General features: G+C 41.7%; 1 protein-coding gene across 2 annotated transcripts in view; it reads right to left on the bottom strand.

The window, feature by feature from the left end:
- The window catches only part of AGBL2 (ATP/GTP binding protein like 2), a 39,148-nt gene that overhangs the window by 11,452 nt on the left and 616 nt on the right, over positions 1 to 27,080 (bottom strand). For both annotated transcript variants that reach the window (XM_032414985.1, XM_032414986.1), the window contains 10 exons: positions 26,974 to 27,037; positions 25,807 to 25,941; positions 22,418 to 22,471; positions 21,287 to 21,472; positions 16,272 to 16,379; positions 11,403 to 11,556; positions 8,902 to 9,684; positions 6,836 to 6,992; positions 1,706 to 1,832; positions 1,005 to 1,105 (listed from right to left, as the gene is read on the bottom strand). In XM_032414985.1, the coding sequence (XP_032270876.1) occupies positions 1,005 to 1,105; positions 1,706 to 1,832; positions 6,836 to 6,992; positions 8,902 to 9,684; positions 11,403 to 11,556; positions 16,272 to 16,379; positions 21,287 to 21,472; positions 22,418 to 22,471; positions 25,807 to 25,941; positions 26,974 to 27,037 (1,869 nt within the window). The remainder of the gene's footprint in view (positions 1 to 1,004; positions 1,106 to 1,705; positions 1,833 to 6,835; positions 6,993 to 8,901; positions 9,685 to 11,402; positions 11,557 to 16,271; positions 16,380 to 21,286; positions 21,473 to 22,417; positions 22,472 to 25,806; positions 25,942 to 26,973; positions 27,038 to 27,080) is intronic.

Here is a 27,080-nt window from a genome sequence, read left to right on the forward strand (position 1 = left end):
GAACATTTTTTATTATTTATTTATTTATTTATCTATCAAATATTTACTAAGTATATGCTGAAAGGCAATTTATTTATTGCTGGGGACATAAAGATGAGTGGGCTATCACCTCTGCTAGTAAGGACGTATTAACATATAAATTACATGAGCTGTAGTAAGTGTCTCTAGGGCAGAACATCACTGAACACTGCTTTAGGCACTTTTCTCTGGCTAAAGGCAATAATAAACTTCTTAAATAATGCAAAGGTCTGATTTTTTTATTTTTTTGAATAGCAAGGAAGGAAATGTTGGAATGGGTTTGTTCAGATTTTGGCCCACGGCAGATGTGATTTAACAGGACATGTTGTGGTCGCATTCTCCTTTAAATATGTTTTATTAAACAGTTGCATCCAGAGCAGTCTGTACCAGTGTCCCCAGGGCCATCTGAGAGGGGGCATGAGAGAGGAGTTAGATTGAGCCCATGAGCACAGACTCCCTTTTGAGAAGCTGAGCGATGAAGGGAAATAGAACTACCCTCCTGACTCTCTGCTAGAAAAACAAGGCCAAAGGAAACCCGTGTATGAGTCAGGACAGGGGCAGCTAAGAACACGTGCAGTTGAGGAGAAGAAGTAAGAGGACGAAAAAACTGAGGACACAGAAAAGGAGGAGGGAATGAATGCAAGACCTTAGGGAGGCCATGGAGTGGGGGGCTGGCAGGTGCGCAAAGGGCAGGGTTTGTTTTGGAGAAGAGAAAGGACTCCTGCTTTTCTGAAAAGCAAAGTGAGGGAGAAGTGCGCTGACGGATAGTCGGCACGAAGGCTTCTACCTTCTTGGCAAGTTATGAGGTCTTGCCATTTGCGGAGAGTGTGCAGGCTGGGGGCTTTCTTACTTTTATTGATAATAAAAACTTCTGAACGATATTAAGAAGAAAATAAAGACCACCTATAATCTCATTGGGCTGACCCTGGCCCCATGTGAAACTGGTCCCAGTAGCATCACCACTGTTCTTGAAAGCCCATTCTTACCTTGGTTCGGTCAGGATCACAGAAATCCAGAAGGGTGTCACAAACATGGTAACCTAGAGACTTCAGATCCTCAGTGGTAAAGTGAGTATCTCTTTTATTGCCTGAAGAAAAAAATCCATAAACATTTCTTATTAAATCCTAATGAACAAATGCAATCTAATTTATGAATATTTCCTGAACAACACCACCTCTGATTCTAGAATATTGTGCTTCTGGACAGGGTCTTTCTCCCTCTAGTTCTGGTTTCGTTCAGAAGAATCTTTGACAATGAATAAGTCTGCAGTCATGTGGCTATAGTTACTGAAGTTTTACTCTACGGTAGGTGTTATGCCAAGGGCTCTATGTGCATTATCTCATTAGGTAGGACCTACAAGGCGGGTACTACTGTTATTGCCAGTTTTTTAAAAAATGAGGTTCGCAGAGTTAAGTAACTTAGCCAGGATCACACCACTTGGAAATGGAGCTGAAAGTCAAACCCGGATCTGCCTGATTCCAGGTCCTGAGCAACCGCTATGCTATATTGCCCTGTCAAGTATTACATTTCACCCTCAAATTTAGGTTGTCAAATTCAGCAGAAGGCACAGTTAGGAAAATCCTCTAGGTCAATCATCTCTCCAGCATTCAAAGGGATTTCAGGCCCTCCGTGCTTTGCCTGGCTTCCCCTTGCCGTGCTGACCTATGATATACAAACAAGAGCTTACCCAGGGTGGACCCCCCAAAGGTAGACTCCATGGTGTAGCTGTTGAGGATCCCCATGCGCCACATCACAACTCGGCCCGTTCCTTCCTTGCACTTTTGCACCTTAAAGTTACAACTATGAAAAGAGAACTAAAGAGAAACCCAAATCATAAACTGGCAAACGTTAAGATGCCTAAGATTCATTACTACAATACAAGAATGGTTTCCTGGGGGGTCTATATATTATTTCCTAACATATGTTCCATAAAATAGTAATTTTACAGGATGTTAACAGGTATTACAGAGGAGAAAATGAGTACTGTGGTCATGTTGGTCAGAAGAAGGAAGGACTAATAAAATTACACAGACTTCCTATGCAGGATCTCTCAGAGCATTCAGTATGTTATTGTCGACTGTGAGTCTCCAAAGGGGAGAGAGTAGATTCTGTTTCTTACTGCCCATGACCTTTTCTTCCCTTTCCCACCCTTCCCGGGGACATTTTGCAGGACGAGGGTGCCTTGAACTCCTGGTTGTGAATGCTGGCTTACTTTGCATTCAAGACATTTTTCTAAGGTTTCTTTCTACCCCTCCCCAACTTGAGCTCTTGGATCCAGTTGGGTTTATCCTCTATCTGGATTCTGGTATGCCTCACCCCTGTAATCTCTGCCTGGAATTCTCACTCCCTCTTACTTAATGTTCTCGGCTTGGAGTTCAATATTCTCCATTGTCTTTCATGACCACCCCAACCCTCTTTCCTTACTGGGGGTTTGTAACATACACTTGGCACCCATCCCAACCTACCATATCCTGCTGAAAATGCCTTACAGTTGGAAGGTATCTCACCACTTAGCGGTTTTTAAGTTGTGCACCCTGGAATCCAGGGGTTCTATTGAGGAGCCTCGGGCATTCCTGCCACAAGGACTGAAGGAGGCAGAATGGGCAAGGTTCCAAGCCCAAGCCCTCTATCTGTCTTCAATTAGTGTAGCTCTGCTTTTAACTGTTTTAGATACTGGGTTCTGGATATCATTTTTTTTTAAGATTTTACTTACTTACTTACTTATTTATTTATTTATTTATTTATTTATTTATTTATTTATTTAAGAGGGAGAGAGAGAGTGAGAGTGAGAGAACACAAGCGGGGGGAGGGGCAGAGGGAGATGGAGAAGCACACTCCCCGCTGAGCAGAGAGCCCGACTCAGGGCTTGATCTTGAGACTCCAGAACCATGACCTGAGCTGAAGGCAGGTGCTCAACCGACTGAGCCACCCAAGCACCCCTGGATGTCATTTAAAAAATGTTTTTAATTATTTATTTATTTTTTTTACAAGATGAATAGTTGGACGTCATTTTATTTAAAGAAAGAATTCCCTGGGGCACCTGGGTGGCTCAGTCAGTTAAGCATCTGGCTCCTGATTTTAGCTCAGGTCATGATCTCAGGGTCATGGGATCAAGCCCCACGTGGGGCTCCATGCTCAGTGGGGAGTCTGCTTGAGATTCTCTCCCTCTCTCCACCACCTGCTCGTGCTCTCTCTCTCTCTAAAATAATAAAAAAATATAAAAATAAAATATCTCTTGGGCGCCTGGGTGGCTCAGTCGTTAAGCGTCTGCCTTCAGCTCAGGTCATGATCCCAGGGTCCCGGGATCGAGTCCCACATCGGGCTCCCTGCTCGGCAGGAAGCCTGCTTCTCCCTCTCCCACTCCCCCTGCTTGTGTTCCTGCTCTCGCTGTCTCTCTCTCTGTCAAATAAATAAAATCTTTAAAAAAATAAATAAATAAAATATCTCTTAAAAAAATAAAGAGATCGCTGGCAAAAATAGACAGGAAGACTTAAAAAAAAAAAAAGAAAAAAGGAAGGAAGGAAAAAAGGGAGAGAGGAAGGAAGAAAAGCTTCCTCTTTCCTTTTTCTTATTTAACAGATAAGAATAGCAGATATAAAATATTTGTCTTGGGGTACCTGGGTGGCTCAGTTGGTTAAGCGTTTGCCTTTGGCTCAGGTCATGATCCCAGGGTCCTGGGATCAAGCACTGCATCAGGCCCCTTGCTCAGTGGGGAGCCTGCTTCTCCCTCTCCCTCTTCCCCTCCCCCTGCTTGTACTCTCTCTCGCTCGCTCTCTCTGTAAAATAAATAAAAATAAAACCTTTAAAAAATAAAATATTTGTCTTATATATCTTTATGGGACAAAATGTGTACTATCATTTAAAAACTTTTCTAAATCCAACCTAACTTCTTCTTTCTAATGACAATTACATTTTGTGGATCTATTTATGATACTGAAAACCCACTTCTCAGCCAATGCAGGTACTCTGTATATGCCTAACTGTCAGAGCTGGTACTCAGCCAACTGTTTAAGGCTTTAACTTGTTTTTATTCACTTGTTACTATCTTACAGTTATTTGTGATCTTTTTTTAAAAAGATTTTATTTTGAGAGAGAGAGAGAATGAGCAGCGGGAGGGGCAGAGAGAGAGGGAGAGCTGAGCAGGAAGCCAGACATGGGGCTCGATCCTGGGACCCTGGGATCAGGACCTGAGCCGAAGCAGACGCTTAACTGACTGAGCCACCCAGGCGTCCCTGTGACCTTGTCTTACAGAAACTATCCTGTGGAGGCTCATTCAGTATTAGCACTTTGTTTATCCTTCAATCCCTTCTTCCACTGCCAACCACAGGATTAAAGAGGACAGATTATTGGGACACCTGGGTGGCTCAGTCTGTTAAGCGTCTGCCTTTGGCTCAGGTCATGATCCCAGGGTCCTGGGATCGAGTCCCACATGGAGCTCCTTGCTCAACAGGGAGCCTGCTCCTCCTTCTCCCTCTGCTGCTCCCCCGCTTGTGCTCGCTCTCGCTCTCACTCTGACAAATTAAAAAAAAAAGATCTTTAAAAGAAATACATTAAAAAAAAAAAAAAAGAGGACAGATTATCCACTAAGAGTTTGAACTTGTGCCCAAGCAAAGCAGCCCTGCAATTTTTAAAAATCATCTTTATTGAAGGGCACCTGGGTGGCTCAGTTGGTTGAGCCTCTGACTCTTGATTTTGGCTCAGGTCATGATCTCAGAGTCATGAGATCGAGCCCATGTTGGGCTCCACGCTGGGAATGGAGCCTGCTTAAGATTCTCTCTCTCCCTCTCCCTCTGCCTCACCCGCTCTAAAAAAAATCATCTTTATTGAGATATAATTCACATATCATAAAACTCATTTATTTAAAGTACACAATTCAATGATTTCAGTATATTTACAGAGTTGAGCAGCCATCACCATAATCTAAGTTTAGAACATTTTCATTACCTCCAAAAAGAAACCCAGCACCTAAAAGCAGTCATGCCGCCCTCCTCCTCCCCGCCCCAGGCAATCACTAAACAACTTTCTGTCTCTACAGATTTGCCTCTTCTGAAGATTTCATAGAATGGAATCATATAGGGGTGCCTGGGTGGCTCAGTAGGTTAAGAGTCTGACTTTGCCTCAGGTCATGATCCCAGGGTCCTGGGATCAAGCCCCACATTGGGTGCCCTGCTCAGCAGAGAGTCTGCTTATCCCTCTCCCTGTCCCTCTGCCCCTCCTCCCACTTGTGTGCATGCACTCTCTCTCTCTCAAAGACATAAATAAAATTTAAAAAAAAAAAGGAATCACACAAAATGTGGCCTTTTGGGTCTGGCTTCTTTTGCATAGCATGCTTCGCCCATGTCTTAGCATATTCATACTTCTTTTTTTTTTTTTTTTCCCAATAACATTCCATTGTGTGGATATACCACCTTTTATTTATCTGTTTTTCTGTGGATATACAGAGTAATTCTTTTTTTTTTTTTTAAGATTTTATTTATTTATTTGACAGAGAAAGACACAGCAAGAGAGGGAACACAAGCAGGGGGAGTGGGAGAAGGAGAAGCAGGCTTCCCGCCAAGCAGGGAGCCTGATGCGGGGCTAGATCCCAGGACCCTGGGATCATGACCTGAGCCGAAGGCAGACACTTAACCGACTGAGCCACCCAGGCGCCCCAGTAATTTTTTTTTTTAAGATTTATTTAATTTACAGAGAGTGACAGAGGGTGCAAGTGGGGCTAGGAGCAGAGGGGAGAGGGAGAGAATCTCAAGCAGACTCCCTGCTGAGCATGGAGCTCAACACAGGGCTTGATCTCATGACCCTGAGATCATGACCTGAGCCAAAATCAAGAGTTGGACGCTTAACTGATTGAGCCACCCAGGCGCCCTTACACAGAGTAATTCTTAAAGCCACACCTTTCTAAATTCTTGAAGTCCCTTTCCAAAGAAGACATACAAATGGCCAACAGACATATAAAAAGATCCTCAACATCACTCATCATCAGGGAAATACAAATCAAAACCACAACGAGATATCACCTTACACACACCAGAATGGCTAGAACCAAACACAAGAAATAAGTGTTAGGGAGGATGTGGAGAAAAAGGAACCCTCTTGCAGTGTTAGCGGGAATGTAAATTGGTGCAGCCACTGTGGAAAGCAGTATGGAGGTTCCTCAAAAAATTAAAAATAGAATTACCATATGATCCAGTAATTCCACTACTGGGTATTTACCCAATGAAAACAAAAATACTCATTCAAAAAGATATGTTTATTGTAGCATTACTTATAATAGCCAAGACATGGAAGCAACCCAAGTGTCCATTAATAGATGAATGGATAAAGCTGTGGTACAGATCTACAATGGAATATGACTCAGCCATAAAAATGAATGAGATCTTGCCATTTGCAGCAACATGGATGGATCTAGAAGGTATAATGCTATGTGAAATAGACAGAGAAAGACAAGTACCATATGATTTCACTCATATGTGGAATTTAAGAAACAAAACAAACAAAGAAAAAAGAGACAAACAAAAAAAGTAGAGTCTTAAGCACAGAGAACAAACTGGTGGTTACCCGAGAGGAGGAGGGTGGGGGGAGGGGTGAAATAGATAAGGGGGATTAAGGGTACATTTATCACGATGAGCACTGAATAATGTATAGAACTGTTGAACCATTATATTGTAAAAACAAAACAAAACCAAAACCAGAGTAAATTCTTGAGGTCCAGGTTGCTGGGATTTACCTAAGAATGAAAAGAGATGCAAAGTGGCATATAGGGTGCAGTGAGTTCTCTTCTTCCTTAGTCAATGGATGAGAAATTACCTTATGGGCTTACCTTATCCGGTGCATTTTTGCTTAACATTAAAGGAAAGACTCGCTCGTGAAGCCAGTGCTTGCGATCGCTGCTGCCGCAGCCGTACAAGAAGATATTATTCTTGCGGCTGTGGCCATGGAAATCACAATACAAGAGAACCTCCCTTTCTTCCAGAAGCCTATTGAGGGGGGCAAACAAAGGACTCAGTGGACATCCAAATGCATGACAATAATCTTTTATAGTCTCTTCCTTAAGTATGTCTGTTGCTACCATCCCTCTAAAGAAAAGGTCAGCCCCTTCAGAGGACCCTATGCCCATCCTCAGCCACTGCTGTAAACATGCTACCAGCACTCCTCGCCCCTGCCGGTCACAGGGACTTGAGATGAAAATGCGCGGATGTGGAAGGGGGTGGTGGGTACGCCTTGTGTAAGCTGACAAGGAAGTGGAGGAAATCTGTTGAAAGAAAGCCCACCTGGGGACAGCCCTGGGGAAAGAGGGACAGAAGTAGAGAGGCTGTAAGTGTTGGGTTGAAACTGAGAAAGCAAGCCTGGGCCCCTGACTTTCCAGGGCCAGCTCCTGTCAGGCTCAGCTCCTCTGTCTCCTCCTCACCCAGGCATCTACTCAGTCTTCCAAACATGGTCACCTTCTCCACGATGATGATGACAGGATGAAGAGGAGGGCAGTAATGCCACACACTCACAACGTGCAGGGCACTGTGCTAACCAGATGACGTGGATCCTCCCATTTAATCCTCACAGCTAACCACCCGAGGCAGGCGAGCTTAGCCCCACTCCACAGATGGGAAAACTGAAGCGCAGAGAGGTACAATCACTTCAAGGTCACAGAACCGGCCCGTAGAAACACCAGGTCTCAAAGCCAGGCCTATCTGACTCCCACACACGTGCTCTTAGCCATGTTGCCTGCCAGCCCCACACCACACGACTCCCACCCTCTCGCACAGATACGGTTACGAGGTGTGCACGTCCACATACCCTTCTGTGCTGTGGTCCCATTTCCGGTAAGGTGGGCGCCACTACACCATAGCCTTCAGCTGCTTTCACAGAAGCTTGGAAAATTTTTTTTTTTTTAAAGATTTTATTTATTTGACAGAGAGACAGCGAGAGAGGGAACACAAGCAGGGGGAGTGGGGGAGGGAGAAGCAGGCTTCCCGCTGAGCAGGGAGCCCGATGCGGGGCTCGATCCCAGGACCTGGGATCATGACCCGAGCCGAAGGCAGGCGCTTAACGACTGAGCCACCCAGGCGCCCCAAGCTTGGAAAATATTAACTGATTTATTTACTATTCTTTCCTTACGAGAGGCAATATAAGAGGTAATAAAGAACTCAGACTCTGGAACCTGAGAGCCTGAGTTCAAATATCTACTCTGTCGCTTTTTAGCTCTATGACCTTGGGCAAGTTGCTTGACCTTTTGGAGCCTTAATTTCCTCACCATTACAGACTGGGGATACTGATTGTGCCAACGCCAGAGGGTTAATGTGAAGACTACATGCGCCCCATGTGGTAGTACTGAGAGTACTACCTGTCCCCTCTACACAAACGCTACCTAATTGTTAGGTACCGTTATTATCACTACACAGGCCTCATGACGAAGGCCTATGAACTTCTCTGACTTCTGAACCCTCTATTCCATTGTTTCACTAATAAGTGAAATGCCTCTAGCTGAAATGTTGCATGTTCAGGTTCAACCCAAAGATAAAACAGGACTTGGGACACCTGGGTGGCTCAGCTGGTTAAGTGTCTGCCTTCGGCTCAGGTCATGATCCCAGGGTTCTGGGATCGAGCCCCGCATTGGGCTCCCTGCTCGGCAGGGAGTCTGCTTCTCCCTCTGCAGTATTATCCCCCTGCTCATGTTCTCTCTCTCTAATAAATAAATAAAATCTTAAAAAAAAAAAAGATAAAACAGGACTTAAAAGTTTGGAACCGACCACACCACACCCACGTGATTGCAAACAGAAGGGTAAAGACAGTCTCCAAAGCCGCGCCCAAGTCCCACATAAGCAGAGCCCTTGCACCTGTCAGACAGTGCTCACAGCATTCGGGGGAAGATCAGCAGATAAAGGGGCTCACCTTTTGATCATGTTCCTGGTGTACCAGATGCAAGGGAAAGACTCCTTCAGAATGGTTTTATAATGCCTGTTCAAGTCCCGTCCCGCCAGTGAACACCGGTAATTCCCCACGATCACTCCATCTGGATTTAACATAGGAACCACTTTGAAGACAAAGATATCTCTGAGGAGCTGGGCATCTGGGGAGTTGCTAAGGATGAAGTCCAAAAAGCCCTTCATGATCCACGAGCCATTACTTTCTCCAGGGTGGACTCGGGCGCTCAAGACCACGGCTTTCTTGGCAGCCGCCTCTTGCGGGGTCCGGGCTGGGTTGGTGATGGTGAGCAGGTAGACGGTATTTCCTGCGAGGCTCCTGCATAAAGTTCGGAGTTTGCAGAACTGAGACTGGACGGGGTTGTTCACCACTGACAGCAGGTAGCACTGCAAGTCAGTGTATGTATACGGGTAGAAGTGTGCGAAGAAGCAAGTGTCCTGGTCGTGTGGAAACTGAATGGTCCACGTGAGACAGTAAAAGAGCTGCTGTCCATTGTCCCTGTTGTTCTTATAGTACCTGATTTCATTTCCTTCTCTCCTCCAGCCAATGTTGTGGGTGCTGGCATCCATCTGGGAGTACATGAGTGGCTTCATCCCTATAGTGTAAAGGCTCTTGGGTTTGAGCAAGTTGACAATGGTGAAGCGGTAGGTGGCATCTTTTCTAGTGTTCTGAACACGAAAATAAAACCACTGAGTGTGTTTGTTTGTGTAGAGGTCAGTTCGCAAGGTGAGTTCATACTCATAGGTATCTCTGTAATGGAGAAAACAGAAGAGTATCTCTGTCACCTCACATCCCCACCCCTGCAAAAAAGAAATCTAAAAAAGTGTTGTTTCCCCCTGGCAAAAACAGATCTTATTACAACAGGAAAGCCTGCTACTTCAAGCCTTAATTTTCTAATTTACGTAGTTCCCCAACTCATACTATTAGGCTGGCAGAAATTTGGGTAAAGAAAGTTTATTTGGGGGGCACCTGGGTGGCTCAGTTCGTTAAGCATCTGCCTTGGGCTTGGGTCATGATCCCGGGGTCCTGGGATCGAGCCCTGTGTCAGGCTCCTTGCTCAGCCAGGAGCCTGATTCTCCCTCTCCCTCTGCTTGCTGCTCCCCCTGCTTGTGCTCTCTCTCTCTCTCTCTGTCAAATAAAATGACTGAACCACCAGGGCGCCTGGGTGGCTCAGTCAGTTAAGTGTCTGCCTTCGGCTCAGGTCATGATCCCAGGGTCCTGGGATCGAGTCCCACATTGGGCTCCCTGCTCCGCGGGAAGCCTGCTTCTCCCTCTCCCACTCCCCCTGCTTGTGTTCCCTCTCTCAGTGTCTCTCTCTGTCAAATAAATAAATAAAATCTTAAAAAAAAAAAAAAAATGACTGAGCCACCCAGGCGTCCCTAAATAAAATCTTTAAAAAGAAAGAAAGAAAAGGAATAATATGAATCATTAAAAATAAGGAGATAAATCTGTGGTACTTCCATAGGAAAACATCTAAAATTTATTAAGTGGCAAAAAACAATTTGTAAAACAGTATGTATACCGTTATCCTATTTTTAAAAATAAATAATTTCTGGGGCACCTGGGTGGCTCAGTTGGTTAAGCGTCTGCCTTCGGCTCAGGTCATGATCCCAGGGTCCTGGAATCAAGCCCCGTGTCCAGCTCTCTGCCTGGCAGGGAGCCTGCTTCTCCCTCTCCCTCTGCTGTTCTACCTGCTTGTTCTCTCTCTGTCTCTCTCTCTGTCAAATAAATAAATAAAATCTTTTTTAAAAATAATGAATAAATAAATAAATAATTTTTGTATATTATGAATACACGGAAAGAGGGGGAAAATTATTGCACATATACTGAACTGTTAACAGTTGCTGTATCTGGGGAGGTATGATTATAGGACTTCATTTTTTTAATGTTACGCATTTTTATTAATACAAAAAATTTTTAAAGGGTTTTTGTTTTTTTAAAGATTTTTATTTATTTGTCAGAGAGAGAGAGAGAGAGCACAAGCAGGGGGAGCGGCAGGCAGAGGGAGAAGCAGAATCCCTGCCGAGCAAGGACCCCGATGCGGGGCTCAATCCCAGGACCTGAGATCATGACCTGAGCTGAAGGCAAACGCTTAACCAACTGAGCCACCTAGGCATCCCTAAAGGGTTTTATTTATTTAAGTAATTGCTACCCGCAAGGTGGGGCTCGAACTCACGACGCCAAAATCAAGAGTCACATGCTCTACTGACTGAGCCAGCCAGGTGCCCCTATTAATACAAATTTTAAATGAGCACTAAAATCATTCACAAGCAAAAAAAAAAAAAAACCAGTGTAGATAAATTTTGCTCTGGGGGAAAATGAGTCCCAATTATTCCATTCTTCATCCTCATGACCATTTCTCACCACTTCTCTCTTTTTCAAAAACATTCCTGACTCCTAACATGACTCCTGAAGACATGGGTCAGTCCCTCCGGTTATCGCCCCTTCGGGAAATTCCCGTTACTCACACTCTGACAGCTTTTTGCAGATTCCCGCTCTCAAACCTTGACTCAAACAGGAGAGTATTATCCTCGGGTCCCTGCAGCGTGACAGCAAGCTCCCTGATAATCCCTCGCTTACCTCCCACTCTGGAACTGGTGAAATAGGAACCTTCAGTGGGCACTGTGGATGAGACAGACATATTTAGGGCGGGTTCCACTTAGAATCCATTCATCCAGCCACTATTTACTGAGCTCCTCTGTGTGTTCGATGCCATTCTAGGTTAACAATAATGAATATTCAGAAATTTCAACCGTCCTTGCTGAGATTTTTTAATTTTATTTTTTTTAATTTTTAATTTTTTAAAGATTTTATTTATTTATTTGACAGAGAGAGACACAGCGAGAGAGGGAACACAAGCAGGGGGAGTGGGAGAGGGAGAAGCAGACTTCCCATGGAGCAGGGAGCCCAGTGTGGGGCTTGATCCCAGAACCCTGGGATCATGACCTGAGCCGAAGGCAGACGCTTAACGACTGAGCCACCCAGGGGCCCCGAGATTTTTTAATTTTAAACATCGGATTTCTTTGAAGACCTTTAAGGTGGTGTACAGCACTTCCTTTTGCTGCATGGCTGTGCCCTGGGCATCTCAGATACTGTTTGTACCCACTTAAGCCCTAATTTAAAAGCATGTAGACAAATGATTTTCCACATAGAACATCATTTACAATCTTAATTCTAAAAAAAAAAAAAAGCACCTATTTATTAATTTTAAAAAAGGGTAAAGGAGAAAACAAAAAAGAGATAATAAAGTATACTTCATATAATTTTTTGGTATATCCTTCCAGATTTAAATATAAAAAAATTAGAAGTTTGAGAAGAACTGGCATGGGTGAATTAACTTATGAAGGGAACAAAAATATCATAGTAATTAGAGAAAAGAAAAGGTTCTGATTGAAATTTTATCTTTAAAGTGATGCTAAAACAAAAAAATATAAAATTTATTTAATAAAAATTAGATTATAATCACCTCTTTCTATCCTTTTGGTGGGGTTGCAACTTTAAAAAAAAGATTTATTTATTTGGGGAGAGGGAAGAGAGAGAGCACTGCGGGAGAGGCAGAGAGAGAATCTTTAAGCAGATTCCCTGCTGAGTGCAGAGCCCCACATGCAGGGCTCAACCTCAGGACCCTGAGATCTCAACCTGAGCGGAAACCAGGAGTCAGACGCTCTACCAACTGAGCCACCCAGATGCCCCTGTAATTTGTTTTTAAAGATTTTATTTTAAGTAATCTCGACTCCCAACATGGGGCTTGAAATTATAACCCCAAGATCAAGAATCACATGCTCCACTGACGAGCCAGCCAGGCAAATTCAATGAGACTGCCATATGACATCTTTGATTTTTACAGTTACTTTTGCAAAACTATTTTAGGGCTTCATAGTTTTCCCAAGGACTTTGTACCACAATATTCTTATCATTGTGTCTAGAAGAACCTGTTTTGTCATCTTTTGTTGATTTTCTCTTTGTTAACTGAAAAAAAAAAAATTCTAGATTCTCATTTGTCAGTGGCTCTGCAAGTGATTCAAGCAATTCTTCAACATTCATCAACTTCATAAAATCCTGCATGTCTTGTAAGGATAATTTCACTTTGCAACTGATTTTTACTGTACTTGCATTATATTGTCAGATATTAATAATATCCACCAATCAGCAAGTGACTGATATCAACAAAGATGCTGACCATGGGGCAGGATAGATGCCCGCATGAAACAGTAATAGGCATGGGGGCTTATTTTATTAGCATGGGGGCTTATTTATTTTTATTTTATTATTTTATTATTATTTCATTAGCAAATATCTTCATATTATAACTTTTGCTTTGATAGGCAACTCTGTCACTGTGGAGACTCAGGTAATAAACATTTAGATAATAAAGGAGAGCAAAAGAGAAAGCATACATATAAGGAAGCACATAATAGAAGCAAGCAAGCACAGAGGAGGCAGGAGCAGAAGAGGCCCCAAGTGTACACATAATCGGGGCGCCTGGGTGGCTCAGTCAGTTAAGCGTCTGACTTCGGCTCAGGTCATGATCTTGGGGTCCTGGGATGGAGCCCCATGTTAGGCTCCATGCTCTGCAGGGAGTCTGCTTGTCCCTCTGTCCCTCCCCCTGCTCATGCTCTCTCTCTCAAATTAATAAATAAAATCTTTTTTAAAAAAAGAAAGAGTACACGTAATCCAATTAAAAGCTGGGGACCCACAGGGGCACCTGGGTGGCTCAGCTGGTTAAGCGACTGCCTTCTGCTCAGGTCATGATCCCGGAGTCCTGGGATCAAGTCCCACATCGGGCTCCCAGCTCAGCGGGGAGCCTGCTTCTCCCTCTGACCCTCTCCCCTCTCATGCTGTTTCTCTCTCTCTCAAATAAATAAAAATCTTTAAAAAAAAAAAAAAAGCTGGGGACCCACATGGTCCAGTCTCTTCACAGAACCACAAACTATAGACCAGCAACCAGATACAATTAATATAGGAATTTTGACATTCCTTTGAGTCTCTCAGGCAACATTAAAGATGATCCTATTCATAGCCCACAGTAACATTTGCTAGTATTTGGGGTTTTTTAAAAGATTTTATTTATTCATTTGAGACAGAGAGATACAGAAAGAGAGCAAGCACAAGTAGGGGGAGAGGCAGAGGGAGAGGGAGCAGCAGACTCCCCACTGAGCAGGGAGCCCGACGCGGGGCTCTATCCTAAGACCCACAGACCATGACCTGAGCAGAAGGCAGACACCTAACCATCTGAGCCGCCCAGGCGCCCCTCTTTGCTAGTATTTGGTTGAGGATTTTTGTATTTATATTCATAAGGAATACAGTTTTCCTGTGATGTCTTTGTCTAACTTTGAATAGTGACTTCATGAACAGTTGGAAATGTGTCCTCCTGCTACTATGTTCAGAGTTTATGAAGGATTAGTACTATTTCATCTTTAAATGTTTGATACAATTCAAACAAACCCTGTCCCCATCTGGGCAAGGAATTTCTTTGCAGGAAGATTTTTTTTAAAGATTTATTTATTTATTTTAGAGAAAGAGAGAGAAAGAGAAAACCCAAGCACAAGTGGGGGGAGGGGCAGAGGGAGAGAAGCTCAAGGAAACGCCCCACTGAGTGTGGAGCCTGAGGTGGGGCACGATCATATGATCCGTGAGAACATGACCTGCACAGAAACCAAAGTTGGACACTAGCTGACTGAGCCACCCAGGCACCCCTTTGCAGGAAGATTAATTACTAATTCAATTTCTTTGTTTTAGTCTATTCAGACTTTTAAACTTTCTCCCTCAGTCACTTGTGGTAATTTGTGTTTTTCTAACAGCTTTTCCCGTCCATCTGTGTTGTTTATTTATTTTTTATTTTTTTATTTTTTTAAAGATTTTATTTCTTTATTTGACAGAGAGACACAGCCAGAGAGGGAACACAAGCAGGGGGAGTGGGAGAGGGAGAAGCAGACTTCCTGTGGAGCAGGGAGCCCGATGTGGGGCTCGATCCCAGGACCCTGGGACCATGACCTGAGCCGAAGGCAGACACTTAACGACTGAGCCACCCAGGTTCCCCCATCTATGTTGTTTAATTTCCTGGCATTAAGTTGTACCTTGTAATTCTTTTGATTTTTGTAGATTTAATGTTTCTGTCCCCTTTCAATCCTGATTTTGATAATTTGTATCTCCTCTTCTTTTTTCATGGTTGTCTAGCTAAAGTTTTGTCAATTTTGTTGATGTTTCCAAAGGACTAACTTTTGGTTTGATTTTCCAGATTATTTTCCTGTTTTCTATTTTACTGATTTCCATTCTTATCTGTTTTATGTCCTTCCCTCTGGTTGCTTTGGACTTAGTTTGTGCTTATTTTTCTAATTTATTAATGTGAAAGCTTAGGTAATTGATTCGACATCTTTCTTCCTTTCAAATATAGGCATTCAAAGCCATACATTTATCTTGCAGTGCTTAGCTGCATCCTTTAAATTTTGATACGTTGTTTTATTTTCACTCAGTTTAAAACATTTTTAAACTCTTCTTATGATTTCTTTAACCCATGGGTTACTTAGAAATGTGCTGTTCAATTTCCCAATATTTGTATATTTCCCAGATTTCATTCTGCTGTAGATTTTTTTTTTTAATTTTTAATTTTAAGTAGGCTCCATGCCCAGCATGGAACCCAACGTGGGGCTCAAACCCATGATCCTGAGATCAAGACCTGAGCTGAGACCAAGAGTAGGATGCTCAACCGACTGAGCCACCTAGGCGCCCCCTGTTGTTGATTTCTAATTCAATTTTGTCGTGGTCAGAGAATATATTTTGTATGACTTCCTTCTTTTTAAATGTATTAAGACTTGCTTTACAACCTAGCATATAGTGTATCCTGGGGAATGTACCATGTGCCTTTGAAAAGAATATGTATTTTGCTATTGTTGTTGGGTACAGTGTTCTACAAATTTTTTAAAAAGACATGGATTCTACCTGTAGGAAGCTTACAAATTAATGGAAATCAGTTAAACCACATAGTAAATGATAGTCATTGCACATACTACAAAGTACTCACTAAAGTACATACAGAGATGGAGAAAAGAAGAGCAAGTTCCCTGAATATCCAATATCTGATTTTTAGGAAGGGGAATGACACAGAAGAAGCTCTAAAATGGGCTTAGAACTATTAAGACAAAGTACCATAATTTTAAAAAAACAATTGAAATTTTAAAGCTGATTGGCCATGAATATCAGGGTTCCTATTCAGGTTGGTATGGAAAGACAGTTTATCACTAAACTACAGATTTTTAAAAAACACTGTTATTATAGAAAACATGTTTATTATAATTTTGTCATGATTAATCACCAACTGTTCAGTGTAATAACAATACCTGAATCTAATTGATAGACAACTGTGCCTTTATCTTCTCCTACAATTTCTGGTAACTTTTCATTTCCTGTAGGTTGATAGAAATATTCTGGTTGAGGTGGAACCCACTCTGAAAGAAAACATTAAACAAGCAAAAAATAAGAAATAATATAAAAGGTTCTTTATCCAAAAGTAATATACAATTATAATAATTATTATTCAAGTGACTAGTTTGGTTGAATCAAACCAAATTCCCACTCTAAGTTCCAATTTGAAATTAATTACGTCTTCCTTCTTTCCATAAAGACTATGAGATTTTTAACAAAAAGCATATATAACAGAAGTATAAACTTTAAATAGAAGACTTAAAAATAAGCCAGAAAGGGGTGCCTGGGTGGCTCAGATGGTTAAGTGTCTGCCTTCAGCTCAGGTCATGATCCCAGGGTCCTGGGATCGAGCCCCACGTCGAGCTCCTGGCTCGGCGGGAGCCTGCTTCTCCCTCTCCCTATGCCTCTCCCCCTGCTCATGCTCTCTCTCTCTCTCTCTGTGTCTCTGTGTCTCAAATGAATAGGTAAAATCTTAAAAAAAAAAAAATAAGCCAGAAAGGTCAATATAGTTGCTATAATAACTCTTCAAAATTTAGCCCTGAGCTTTTTATTTATTTTTATTTTTTATTTTTTATTTTTTTTAAGATTGTATTTTTAAGTAATCTCTACACCCATCATGGGCCTTGAACTCACAACCCCAAGATCAAGAGTCACGTACTCCACTGACTAAGCCAGCCAGGTGTGCCAAGCTTCTTTTTAAAATCAGGAAAATATGTTTAGCTATGTACTTTTTTTATTACTATAGAGGAAAAAGTATATCAATCAGGGGAAATAAAATTTTTTCATTAACACTCAATTCTAAAAGATTTCTTATATGGGACTTGGGCAACTTCTCAGTATCATTTTAAGTATAGTAGCTCAACACAGCGAGTACAGAAGGAACCGCAACATAATAAAGGCCATATATGTTAAGTCCACAGCTAAAATCATACTCAAATGTGAAACGCTGTGGGATGCCTGGATGGCTCAGTCGGTTAAGCATCTGCCTTCAGCTCAGGTCATGATCCCAGGGTCCTGGGATCGAGTCCTGCATCTTTCTCTCTCTCTGACAAATAAATAAATAAAATCTCAAAAACAAAATGTAAAAGCTGAAAGCCTTTCTTCTAAGATCAGGAACAAGGCAAAGATGCATCAACTCTTGCCACTTGTATTCAACATAGTATTGTAAGTCCTTGCTAGAGCAATTAGGCAAGAAAAAGAAATAAAGGCATCCAAATTGGAAAGGAAGAAGTAACACTGTCGGGGCGCGTGGGTGGCTCAGTCGTTGAGCGTCTGCCTTTGGCTCAGGTCATGATCCCAGGGTCCTGGGACTGAGCCCTGCGTTGGGCTCCCTGCTCCACGGGAAGCCTGCTTCTCCCTCTCCCACTCCCCCTGCTTGTGTTCCCTCTCTCGCTGTGTCTCTCTCTGTCAAATAAATAAATCAAATCTTAAAACAAAACAAAACAAAAAGAACCACTTAAAAAAAAAAAGTAACACTGTCAAACTGTTACTATTTGCAGATGACTATATGTAAAAAACACTAAAGACTTGATCAAAAAACTGTTAGAACTAATAAATAAATTCAGTAAAGTTGCAGGATACAAAATCAATACCCAAACATATGTTGCATGTTTATACACTAGTAATGAACTATCAGAAAGAAATTAAGAAAACAATCTCATTTACAATTGTATCAAAAGAATAAAATACCTAGGAATAATTTAACCAAGGAGGTGAAAGACTTGTATATTGAAAACTATAAGACATTAATGAAAGAAATTAAAGAAGACACAAATAAGTGAAAAGATACTCCATGCTCATAGGATTGGAAGAATTAATATTTTTTAAATGTCCAATAACATTTTTCATAGAAATAGAACAAATAATCCTAAAATTTCTATGGAACCATAAAGACTCTGAATAGCCAAAGAAATCTTGAGAGAAGAACAAAGCTGGAGACTTCATGCTCCCTGATTTTTTTTGAATTTATTTTTTTTTCGTTTTTTAAAAAAAGATTTTCTTTATTTATTTGTCAGAGAGAGAAAGAGAGCACAAGCAGGGGGAGTGGCAGGCAGAGGGAGAAGAGGGCTCCTTGCTGAGAGGGGAGCCCAACGTGGGGCTCGATCCTAGGACTCTGGGATCATGACCTGAGCCGAAGGCAGATGCTTAACCAACTGAGCCTCCCAGGCACCCCTGATTTTTTTTTTTTTTATGTAGGCTCCATGCCCAGCATGGAGCCCAACACAGAGCTCCAACTCACAACCCTGAGGTCAAAAAAAGAAACTAAATGAAAAAAAATCTATAAAAAAAATTACCAAAAAAAAAAAAAAGACTAGAAATAACAAGTGTTAGCGAGGATGTGGAGAAAAGGGAACCTTCTGTGGGTGGAAATGTAAATTAGTGCAGTCACTATGGAAAAATAGTATGGAGGTTCCTTAAAAAAATTAAAAATTGAACTACCATATGAACCACTAATTCTACTTGTGGGTATTGATCTGAAGAAAATGAAAATACTAACTCAAAAAGATAAGTGTACTCCCATTGCAGCATTATTTACAATAGCAAAGATATGGAAATAACCTAAGTGTTCATCAATGAATGAATGGATGAGGAAATTGTGGTATAAATATACAATGAAATATTATTCATCCATAAAAAAGAATGAAATCTTGTCATTTGTAACAACATGGAAAGACCTTGAGGACATTATGATAAGTGAAATCAATCAGACAGAGAAAGACAAATACTGTATGATCTCTCTTACACATTGGATTCAAAACAAACAACAAGACCAAAAAAACAAGCTCACTGGTGGTTGCCAGAGGTGGGTGGGAGAAATGAGTAAATTGTTTTTGTCTTTTCAGTTTAAAGATTTATTTATTATTTTTGGGGGGAGGGGCAGAGGGAGAGAGAGAATCTCAAACAGATTCCCTGCTGAGCACAGAGCCTCATGTGGGGATCAACCCCACAACCCTGAGATAATGACCTGAGCCAAAATCAAGAGTCGGATGCTCAGCTGATTGAGCCACAGAGGCGCCCCTGTTTTTTCAGTTTAAATAAACTTGAATTAAAAAAAAATAACTAGCTCAAGGTCATACAGCTAGTAGGTGGTGGATCTGGGCCTAGAATCTCATTGGAATTACTCCAACATCTGTCCTTAAAATTTTCTTTACTGCTTCTTATATTATCTTCTGATTGGTTGAACTTAAAAAAAAAAAGAAAGAAAAAATAATAAAGGCACAGCTCAGTAATAAAACAATGCTAATTTCTTATCTTTAAGGTGATAGGAAGTGATGAGGCTGTCTATTTGGTTGAAACCATAAGGTGCTTGTTATTAAATTTCCTTGAAATTAAAAAAAAAAAAAACTTTTTAAAAGATCTAGTGCTGGGGTGACTGGCTGGCTCCATCAATAGAGAATGCAACTCTTGATCTTGGGGTGGTGAATTCAAGCCCCATGTTGGGCATAGAGCTTACTTAAAAAAAAAAAAATCTCATGCTTTACGTTACCACTGGTTTTAAATTCCAGTTTCCCACTTTTTTTCCTCTCTTGGAACTGAGTCAAAATCCTCACGGGAATTTTCTTTGCCTATCAACTTGGACTTTTATCTAAAAATTGTACAGGGCAGGGACAAATGCTCTTAGGATTTCTCAGCTATTGTGCCAACTCAAAATGCCACCCCTCCCCCCATTTCCAATCACCTGAAGAGCAGTTCTGTGCCCAGTTAAGGCATTGAGCACATCCCTATATTTTCAGCTTTAGCTCTTGTCTTTCATGCTCAATGCTCCCTGGTTGCCCAGACATGCCATGCTCTTTTTCCATGTTCTCTAACTGGAATACTTTCTTTGACCCTCTCAGTTGGATGACTTGTAACTTATCATCAGATCTCAGCTTACATGTCAACTCCTCTCGGAAACCCTCCCTAATCTTCCAGGCTCGGGTTAAGTGTTCGCAGAGGGACCAAACTGTATGCAATTGCCTCGTTATATCAGTATCCCTACCAGTATGTGAATTCTGGGTGTCTCCATCTTGTTCATCATTATATCTGAACACCAAGTACTGTACTTACCATATGGCAGAGGCTTAGTAAATATATACTGAATGAATATTGTAAGAGGGAAGTGTGAAAGTAAGAAACATCCAGTTGTTTATCTAGCAGTCTAAAACAGAGACACAATGCCTGATAGACACAAGCGTTCCAGCCATTAGAAAAGTCCCCATTTTTCAATGGAACCCACTTTTGAAATGCCTCATGTAATGAATGCTAAAGATTATATCTGCACCACCAATAGCTCAAAGATAAAACCAGCAATCTCACAAAAATAGTCTCCACGATTCCGATAAAAAAACTCCAACAAACTCAAAATACAATTAAAACCAATAAACACTATGTTCTGGTACATATAGTGTTCATCAATTATACCAAGGCTGGTAAAAATACAACTCATAAAACTCAACCAAGCATATTAATACTGAGACAGGAATACTGGAAAACAGATTTAAGTATTGATATATTTTGGCCTCTAGAAAGATATCCTTGCATTCCAATAACCTCAGGAGCATTTGCGTTTACACAGTAGTGTAACTTTTTACTTTGACCAGTATGTATCAGTTTCTCAGGGCTTAATCAGCTCAGGATGAGCTAATATATGTTGTCCTGCTTTGTACTTCAGTATGCTGGACTTCAAAAGTTCTCATAACAATGTCTGTCAGGGGGCGCCCGGGTGGCTCAGTCATTAAGCGTCTGCCTTCGGCTCAGGTCATGATCCCAGGGTGCTGGGATCGAGCCCCACATCGGGCTCCCCGCTCTGCAGGGAGTCTGCTTCTCCCTCTCCCACTCCCTGCTGCTCCCCCTGCTTGTGCTCTCTCTCTCTGTCAACTAAATAAATAACATCTTTAAAAAAAACAGTGTCTGTCAGAACAGCAGGACCACGACACATAAGTCACATTACCGATATGATGAAGGTTTTCCTTGATGACCTCACATTCTGTCGGCCACCTTGGAGCCTGCAGTGCCCCGCTGCTGGAGAAGGCAGCAAAGAGATCTCGGGGTTCTCGGAGACATGGGTTTACTTCGCCAAATTCATCATGAAGAAGTTGTCTGCTCTTAAGAAGTGGTGAACCGAGCATGAGGGAATCTGCAGAGGGGAAGAGAATGAGTGAACGGCTTTTGTTTCCTCCGTGGGGTCTTTGCTGCTCGACTGTGACGACTAACTGGAAGCACTGTATTAGAATATGAGCCCAGGGGCACGATCCTAGACACGCGTCTCCTTCAAAAAGAAGAGTCAGTCCAGGACAATAGCATCAAAATTACGAAAAGTTGGGGCGCCTGGGTGGCTCAGTCGTTAAGCGTCTGCCTTCGGCTCAGGTCGTGATCCCAGGGTCCTGGGATCGAGCCCCGCATCGGGCTCCCTGCTCCGCGGGAAGCCTGCTTCTCCCTCTCCCACTCCCCCTGCTTGTGTTCCCTCTCTCACTGTGTCTCTCTGTCAAATAAATAAATAAAATCTTCAAAAAAAAATTACAAAAAGTTACATTAACATTCTGTGTAGTCTATTATTTAAATGTAAAGCTTGAAGAAAATTTTTTGTCTTTTACATCAAATTATGTCATAGTTTTGCTTAGAGAGAGGCAAAAGAGGAAACTTTCATTTCACCCATTAGCATTTTGGAGAAAAGTACCTAAGGCTTTATTAACTACAGTGAAACAATCTACAAATTAACTTTCAAGATCAAAAAACCATGATTGGGAGAACAGAGAGACTAATGAAGAGGGGACCAAGGGGAGGGCAGAGGAGTGAGCAGGGCAGGAGAAAGAGATGAGCTCTTGGGAAACAGAATGAGAAAAAAGGGAGGAAAAGAGGCTTCCAGGGCAGAGAACAAGAAGGGAAATGAGAGGAAGAAAGAAAAGAAAGGAAAGGCAAAAAAAAAAAAAAAAGAAAAGAAAGAAAGAAAGGAAAGGCGAAAGGGAGGAAAGGCGGAAGGGCCCTGGGTGTGGTGAGCGCCAGATCTGGCAGAGAGAGCAGTAAGTGAAGACACTTCCCGGAAAGCAGTTTGAGTTTTCAGGTCTGGAAGGACGCGGAATACCTCTGCTCACAGCATCTAACTGTCTGTGCACCGCTGAAGATAGACAGGTGGGCCCTAGAAAGAGGAAAGAGGAGGCTCAGTTTGTCCTAGGGATCTGTGACTTTCTTTTCTCTGTTCTCTTTCCCTGTCCCTTTCACCGCCTCCCCAACCCCCAGTTAGGGCCCCATTTTTCCTTCTTCCTTTTTTTTTTTTTTTTAAGATTTTGTTTATTTATTTGAGAGAGAGAGAGAAAGGGAGAGAGTGAGAGAGTGGGGGGTGGGGTGGGCAGAGGGAGAGGGAGACGAAGACTCCCTGCTAAGCAGAACCCTGGGATCATGACCTGAGCCAAAGGCAGACACTTAACCGACTGAGCCACCCAGGTGCCCTCTTTCCTTCTTTTTTTTTTTTCCTTTTAAGATTTCATTTATTTATTTATTTTAGAGAAAGAGAGAGAGTGTGCTGGGGGTGGGGGGAGCAGAGGGAGAGGGACAAGCTGACTCCACACTGAGGGCAGAGCCCAAGGCGGGGCTTGATCTCATGATCCTGAGAACATGACTTGAGCCAAAGTCAAGAGTCGGAGGCTCAACCAACTGAGCCACCCAGACACCTGTCTTTTCTTTAAAAAAACTTTTTTTGTTGTTTTTTTTAAATTTCGGGGCCCTATTTTTTTAATCTCTTAATCTTTTCCCTAGATTAATGGGGGGAGGGGACAATAAATATTTGAAAAGATGGTAAAGCTGTTCAATCTCACTCATAAAGACCTAGAAACCAGTATGACAAGTAGATACTAATTTTTTACCTGACAGGAAAAACATTTATGTGTTTTCACATTCATCCTGGCACAGGTGTTAAGTAAACAGGTACTCTCAGAACCTGCTGGCAAGAAGGCAAACTGGTGGGGCACCTGGGTATCTCAGTCAATTAGGCCACTGACTCTTGATTTTGGCTCAGGTCATGATCTCAGAGGGTTGTGGGATCAGGATCCATGATCAGTGGGGAATCTGTGTAAGATTCTCTCTCTCCCACTGCCCCTCGTGCTCCTGCTCTCTCTCTCTCTCTAAAATAAATAAATAAATATTTAAAAAAAAATACTTTGCTGGGGCGCCTGGGTGGCTCAGTTGGTTGAGTGTTGGACTCCTGATTTCAGCTCAGGTCATGATCTCAGGGTCCTGGGATCAAGCCCCACATCAGGCTCCGTGCTGGGCATGCAGTCTGCTTGAGATTTTCTCTCTCCCTCTCCCTCTGCCCCTCCCCCTGCTCAAGTTCTCTCTCTAAAATAAATAAAATCTTTAAAAAAAAATGCTTTGCTACAAAGATGATGACAAAATGTCTTCCTCATGCCAATGATCAAAACAGGAATAAAAGAAGTCCTATCATCAATTACATGCTAAAACTCATTCACATTGTGTTACCTCTACCAGCAGATTTTGAATTTCATGGTGTTTATGATATTGAGGCTGGCAATTGTTTCTTATTATCTTGAGCATCAGTAAATGGGGCAGGAGGAAATGGAAGGGAGCATCAGTAAATGGGTCAGGAGGAAATGGAAGGGGACAATCATAAGCCATCCCACCCAGATGAGTTTCCTTTGCTCAACCCCTGCCTTTCTATTCCCTGCCAGGAGCTGTGGGACACAGAATGGAAGAGTCTTCAGGGCACTGGGGTGTGAGCAAACATCTATCTGAAAATGGAATTACTGCATTAAAGGTTATGCACTGTATTAAATTTCCCAAATATCGCCAAATTGCCTTCCTAAAATAGTCTACCTATTCACAGCTCTAACAGCAGTTAGGAGAGTGTTCCCCCATACCCTGACCTATATGTACTAGGTGTAATTAAAAATTTTTTTTGCCAAATCCCATTAATTTAAAAAATGGTACCTTGACATTTTGATTTGTATCTTTAATTAAAGGTGAAATTGAACATCTTTTCATAAGCTTATTGACTGTGTGCATTTTTTTAAATATTTATTTATTTTAGAGAGAGTGAGCTCCCACTCGTGCATGCGCACGTGCAGAAGGGGCAGAGGGAGAGAATCCCAAGCTGACACCCCATCCAGCATGGAGCCTGTCTCAGGGCTCAATCCCATGACCCATGAAATCATGACGTGGGCTGAAACCAAGAGTCGGACACCGAACCAACTGAGCCACCCAGGCACCCTGACTATGTTTGTTTTTATGAAAGGCTTGCTCATGTCTTTTGCCCATTTTTGTATTTGGTCATCTTTTACATATTGATTTTTTTTTTTTTAAGATTTTATTTATTTATTTGACAGAGAGAGACACAGCGAGAGAGGGAACACAAGCAGGGGGAATAGAAGAGGGAGAAGCAGGCTTCAGGGAGCCCGATGCAGGGCTCGATCCCAGGACCCTGGGATCATGACCTGAGCTGAAGGCAGATGCTTAACGACTGAGCCACCCAGGCACCCCTACATATTGATTTTTAAGAGCTACTATGTTAAAGAAAGTAATCCTTTGACATATTTGTCACAATCTTTTTTTTAAGTTTGTTATTTTGCTTTATTAATGGTATTTTATGGCTTTTGGGTTTTGTGTCATTCAAAGGTTTTAACTAGAAAAAGGACACAATCAGATTTGCATATAAAAAAGAATAATGCTGTATGGAAAATGGATTGAAAGGGGTTAGCATGAAACAAGAGAAGAATTCAGGAGGCCAATTATTGAGGCTCTTTCAATAGTGAGAAATGATGGTAGCTTGAACTGGGATCAGGGAGGATATGGGGAAAAGTGAATTGATGTTTGGTTGGTTATGTAGTGAGGGAGAAATTCATCTGTACTCCTGCCCTTAGATTCCAGAAGGAACCTGTGAAATCCTTGTGAAAAATTATTTTTTGGGGGGTTGCATGGATGGCTCAGTTGGTTGAGCGTCCAACTCTGTTTCAGCTCAAATCATGATCTCAGAATTGTGGGATCGAGCCCTGCTTCGAACTCCAATCCCAGCAGGGAGTCTGCCTGTCCCTCTCCCTCCACTCCTCCTCTCTGTCTTTAAATAAATAAATAAATAAATAAATAAATAAATAAATAAATAAATAAATTTTACAAAATTATTTTTGCTTAAGCTAGCTGAAATTCGTTTCCACCACTCTTACATAAAGTGCCTTAACAAATATACCTGCCAAAACTGTGTAAAAATCAATGTGCTAGTCTTGACCACAGAATCTTAACAGATTTTCCAACAATTTGAAGAAAAGTAATCCAGAATGTATAGTATTTTAATTTAAACCTATAATCCAAAGTGGATCTAGATATAACCTTTTTGAGTGATGTCAGAAACTGGCCAAGGCTGTTCCTCTGGCTTTTGCCATGTTAGGCCATGTTCTCCCGAATACCCCAAGGAGTGGCTCAAGGCAGTGAGATCTCTGGGGTTCACACACACTGATCATTACTCACATAGTAGCTTCTCCTTTTGCAGCGGGTCTGGTATCACATCCTCTCTTTCCCCAAAAGAGCCACTCAGCAGGTAGCGAGGATTATTCTTCCAAACATGCTGGTGCGTGGCTGAGTTTGGTAAACTGCCTCTCTGAGCTACAAATACGCAATGTAATTAAAGGTGCTGGAAGGCCGGTTCATCACCTGTAACATCTAGGTCAATACCAAAACCACTAGTACTATCCAAACTGCCACTGCTTCTGTTACCACCCATCACCACCACAGGCCTTTACAACGAATATATCCCATTTTCCAAAGAACTTTCATATTCCAATTTCCCTGAGTTAAGCCTCATTTTCTCCACTTTACAGTGAGGAGAGACTTGAGAAGCAGCATGGTAGGGTGGAAAGAGAAAGGTGCCCAAAGCTGCTTTGTCTTGAGGGCTCTGTTGAATCTGGCAAACTGGAAATTCAGTTTTCAACAAATTAGGAATGACTTTAAAAATGAAATAGTAAGAAAATTTAATAAGGTTGATAGAAAATCAATATTGAAACTTAATTTTATTTCTAAATACCAGAACAAAGTTAGAAAATCAAAATATAAAGAGATACCATTTATGGTAACATAACAATATGAAGTTCCATGAAAAAATTATAAATCTTTATTGAGAGACATTAAGCAAGATCTATGTAAATGAAGAAATAGAGTATATTCATAGGTTGCAGAACACTCCCCCCCAAATAAAAATAAAAAAGAGATTGCAGAACCCAGCATTGGAAAACTCTCATTTCTTGTGACATTTGATCTACAGATACAATGCAATCCCAATTTTTTAAACATCACAAGCTAATTCTAAAATTACATGGAAAAGGCAAGAATAGCCAAGACACTTCTGAAGAACATGATGGAGGACATGTCTTTCCAGATCATCAAGACTATTTTAATGCCATATAGTGTAATTAAGAAATATTGGTACAAGGATAGACAGACCCTTGTATACACAGGCACTCAAAAGAGGTGACATAGCAGATCAATGGGGAAAGGAAGTACTTTTCACTTCCCTTCATCTTTCCCTCATGGTGCTAGAAAAATCTGTCATTAATTTATCTAAGTGTAAGTCTCCAGTTAATCTAACCATTTACTCCATGAAGGCAGGAAAGGTGATGCTAGGTAAGAATATGCTCTTACCTTTAAAGTAGCCATAGTATTGAAGATGATGGTACATAAAGTCTTCATAGGGATCAGGAAGAGCCTGTGAAAGGAAAAGCCCTATCGATTAGGAAAGTCCTTTCAAA

The sequence above is a fragment of the Phoca vitulina genome, unplaced genomic scaffold (assembly GCF_004348235.1).
Source record: "Phoca vitulina isolate PV1807 unplaced genomic scaffold, GSC_HSeal_1.0 scaffold16, whole genome shotgun sequence".
Taxonomy (NCBI): Eukaryota; Metazoa; Chordata; class Mammalia; order Carnivora; family Phocidae; genus Phoca; species Phoca vitulina.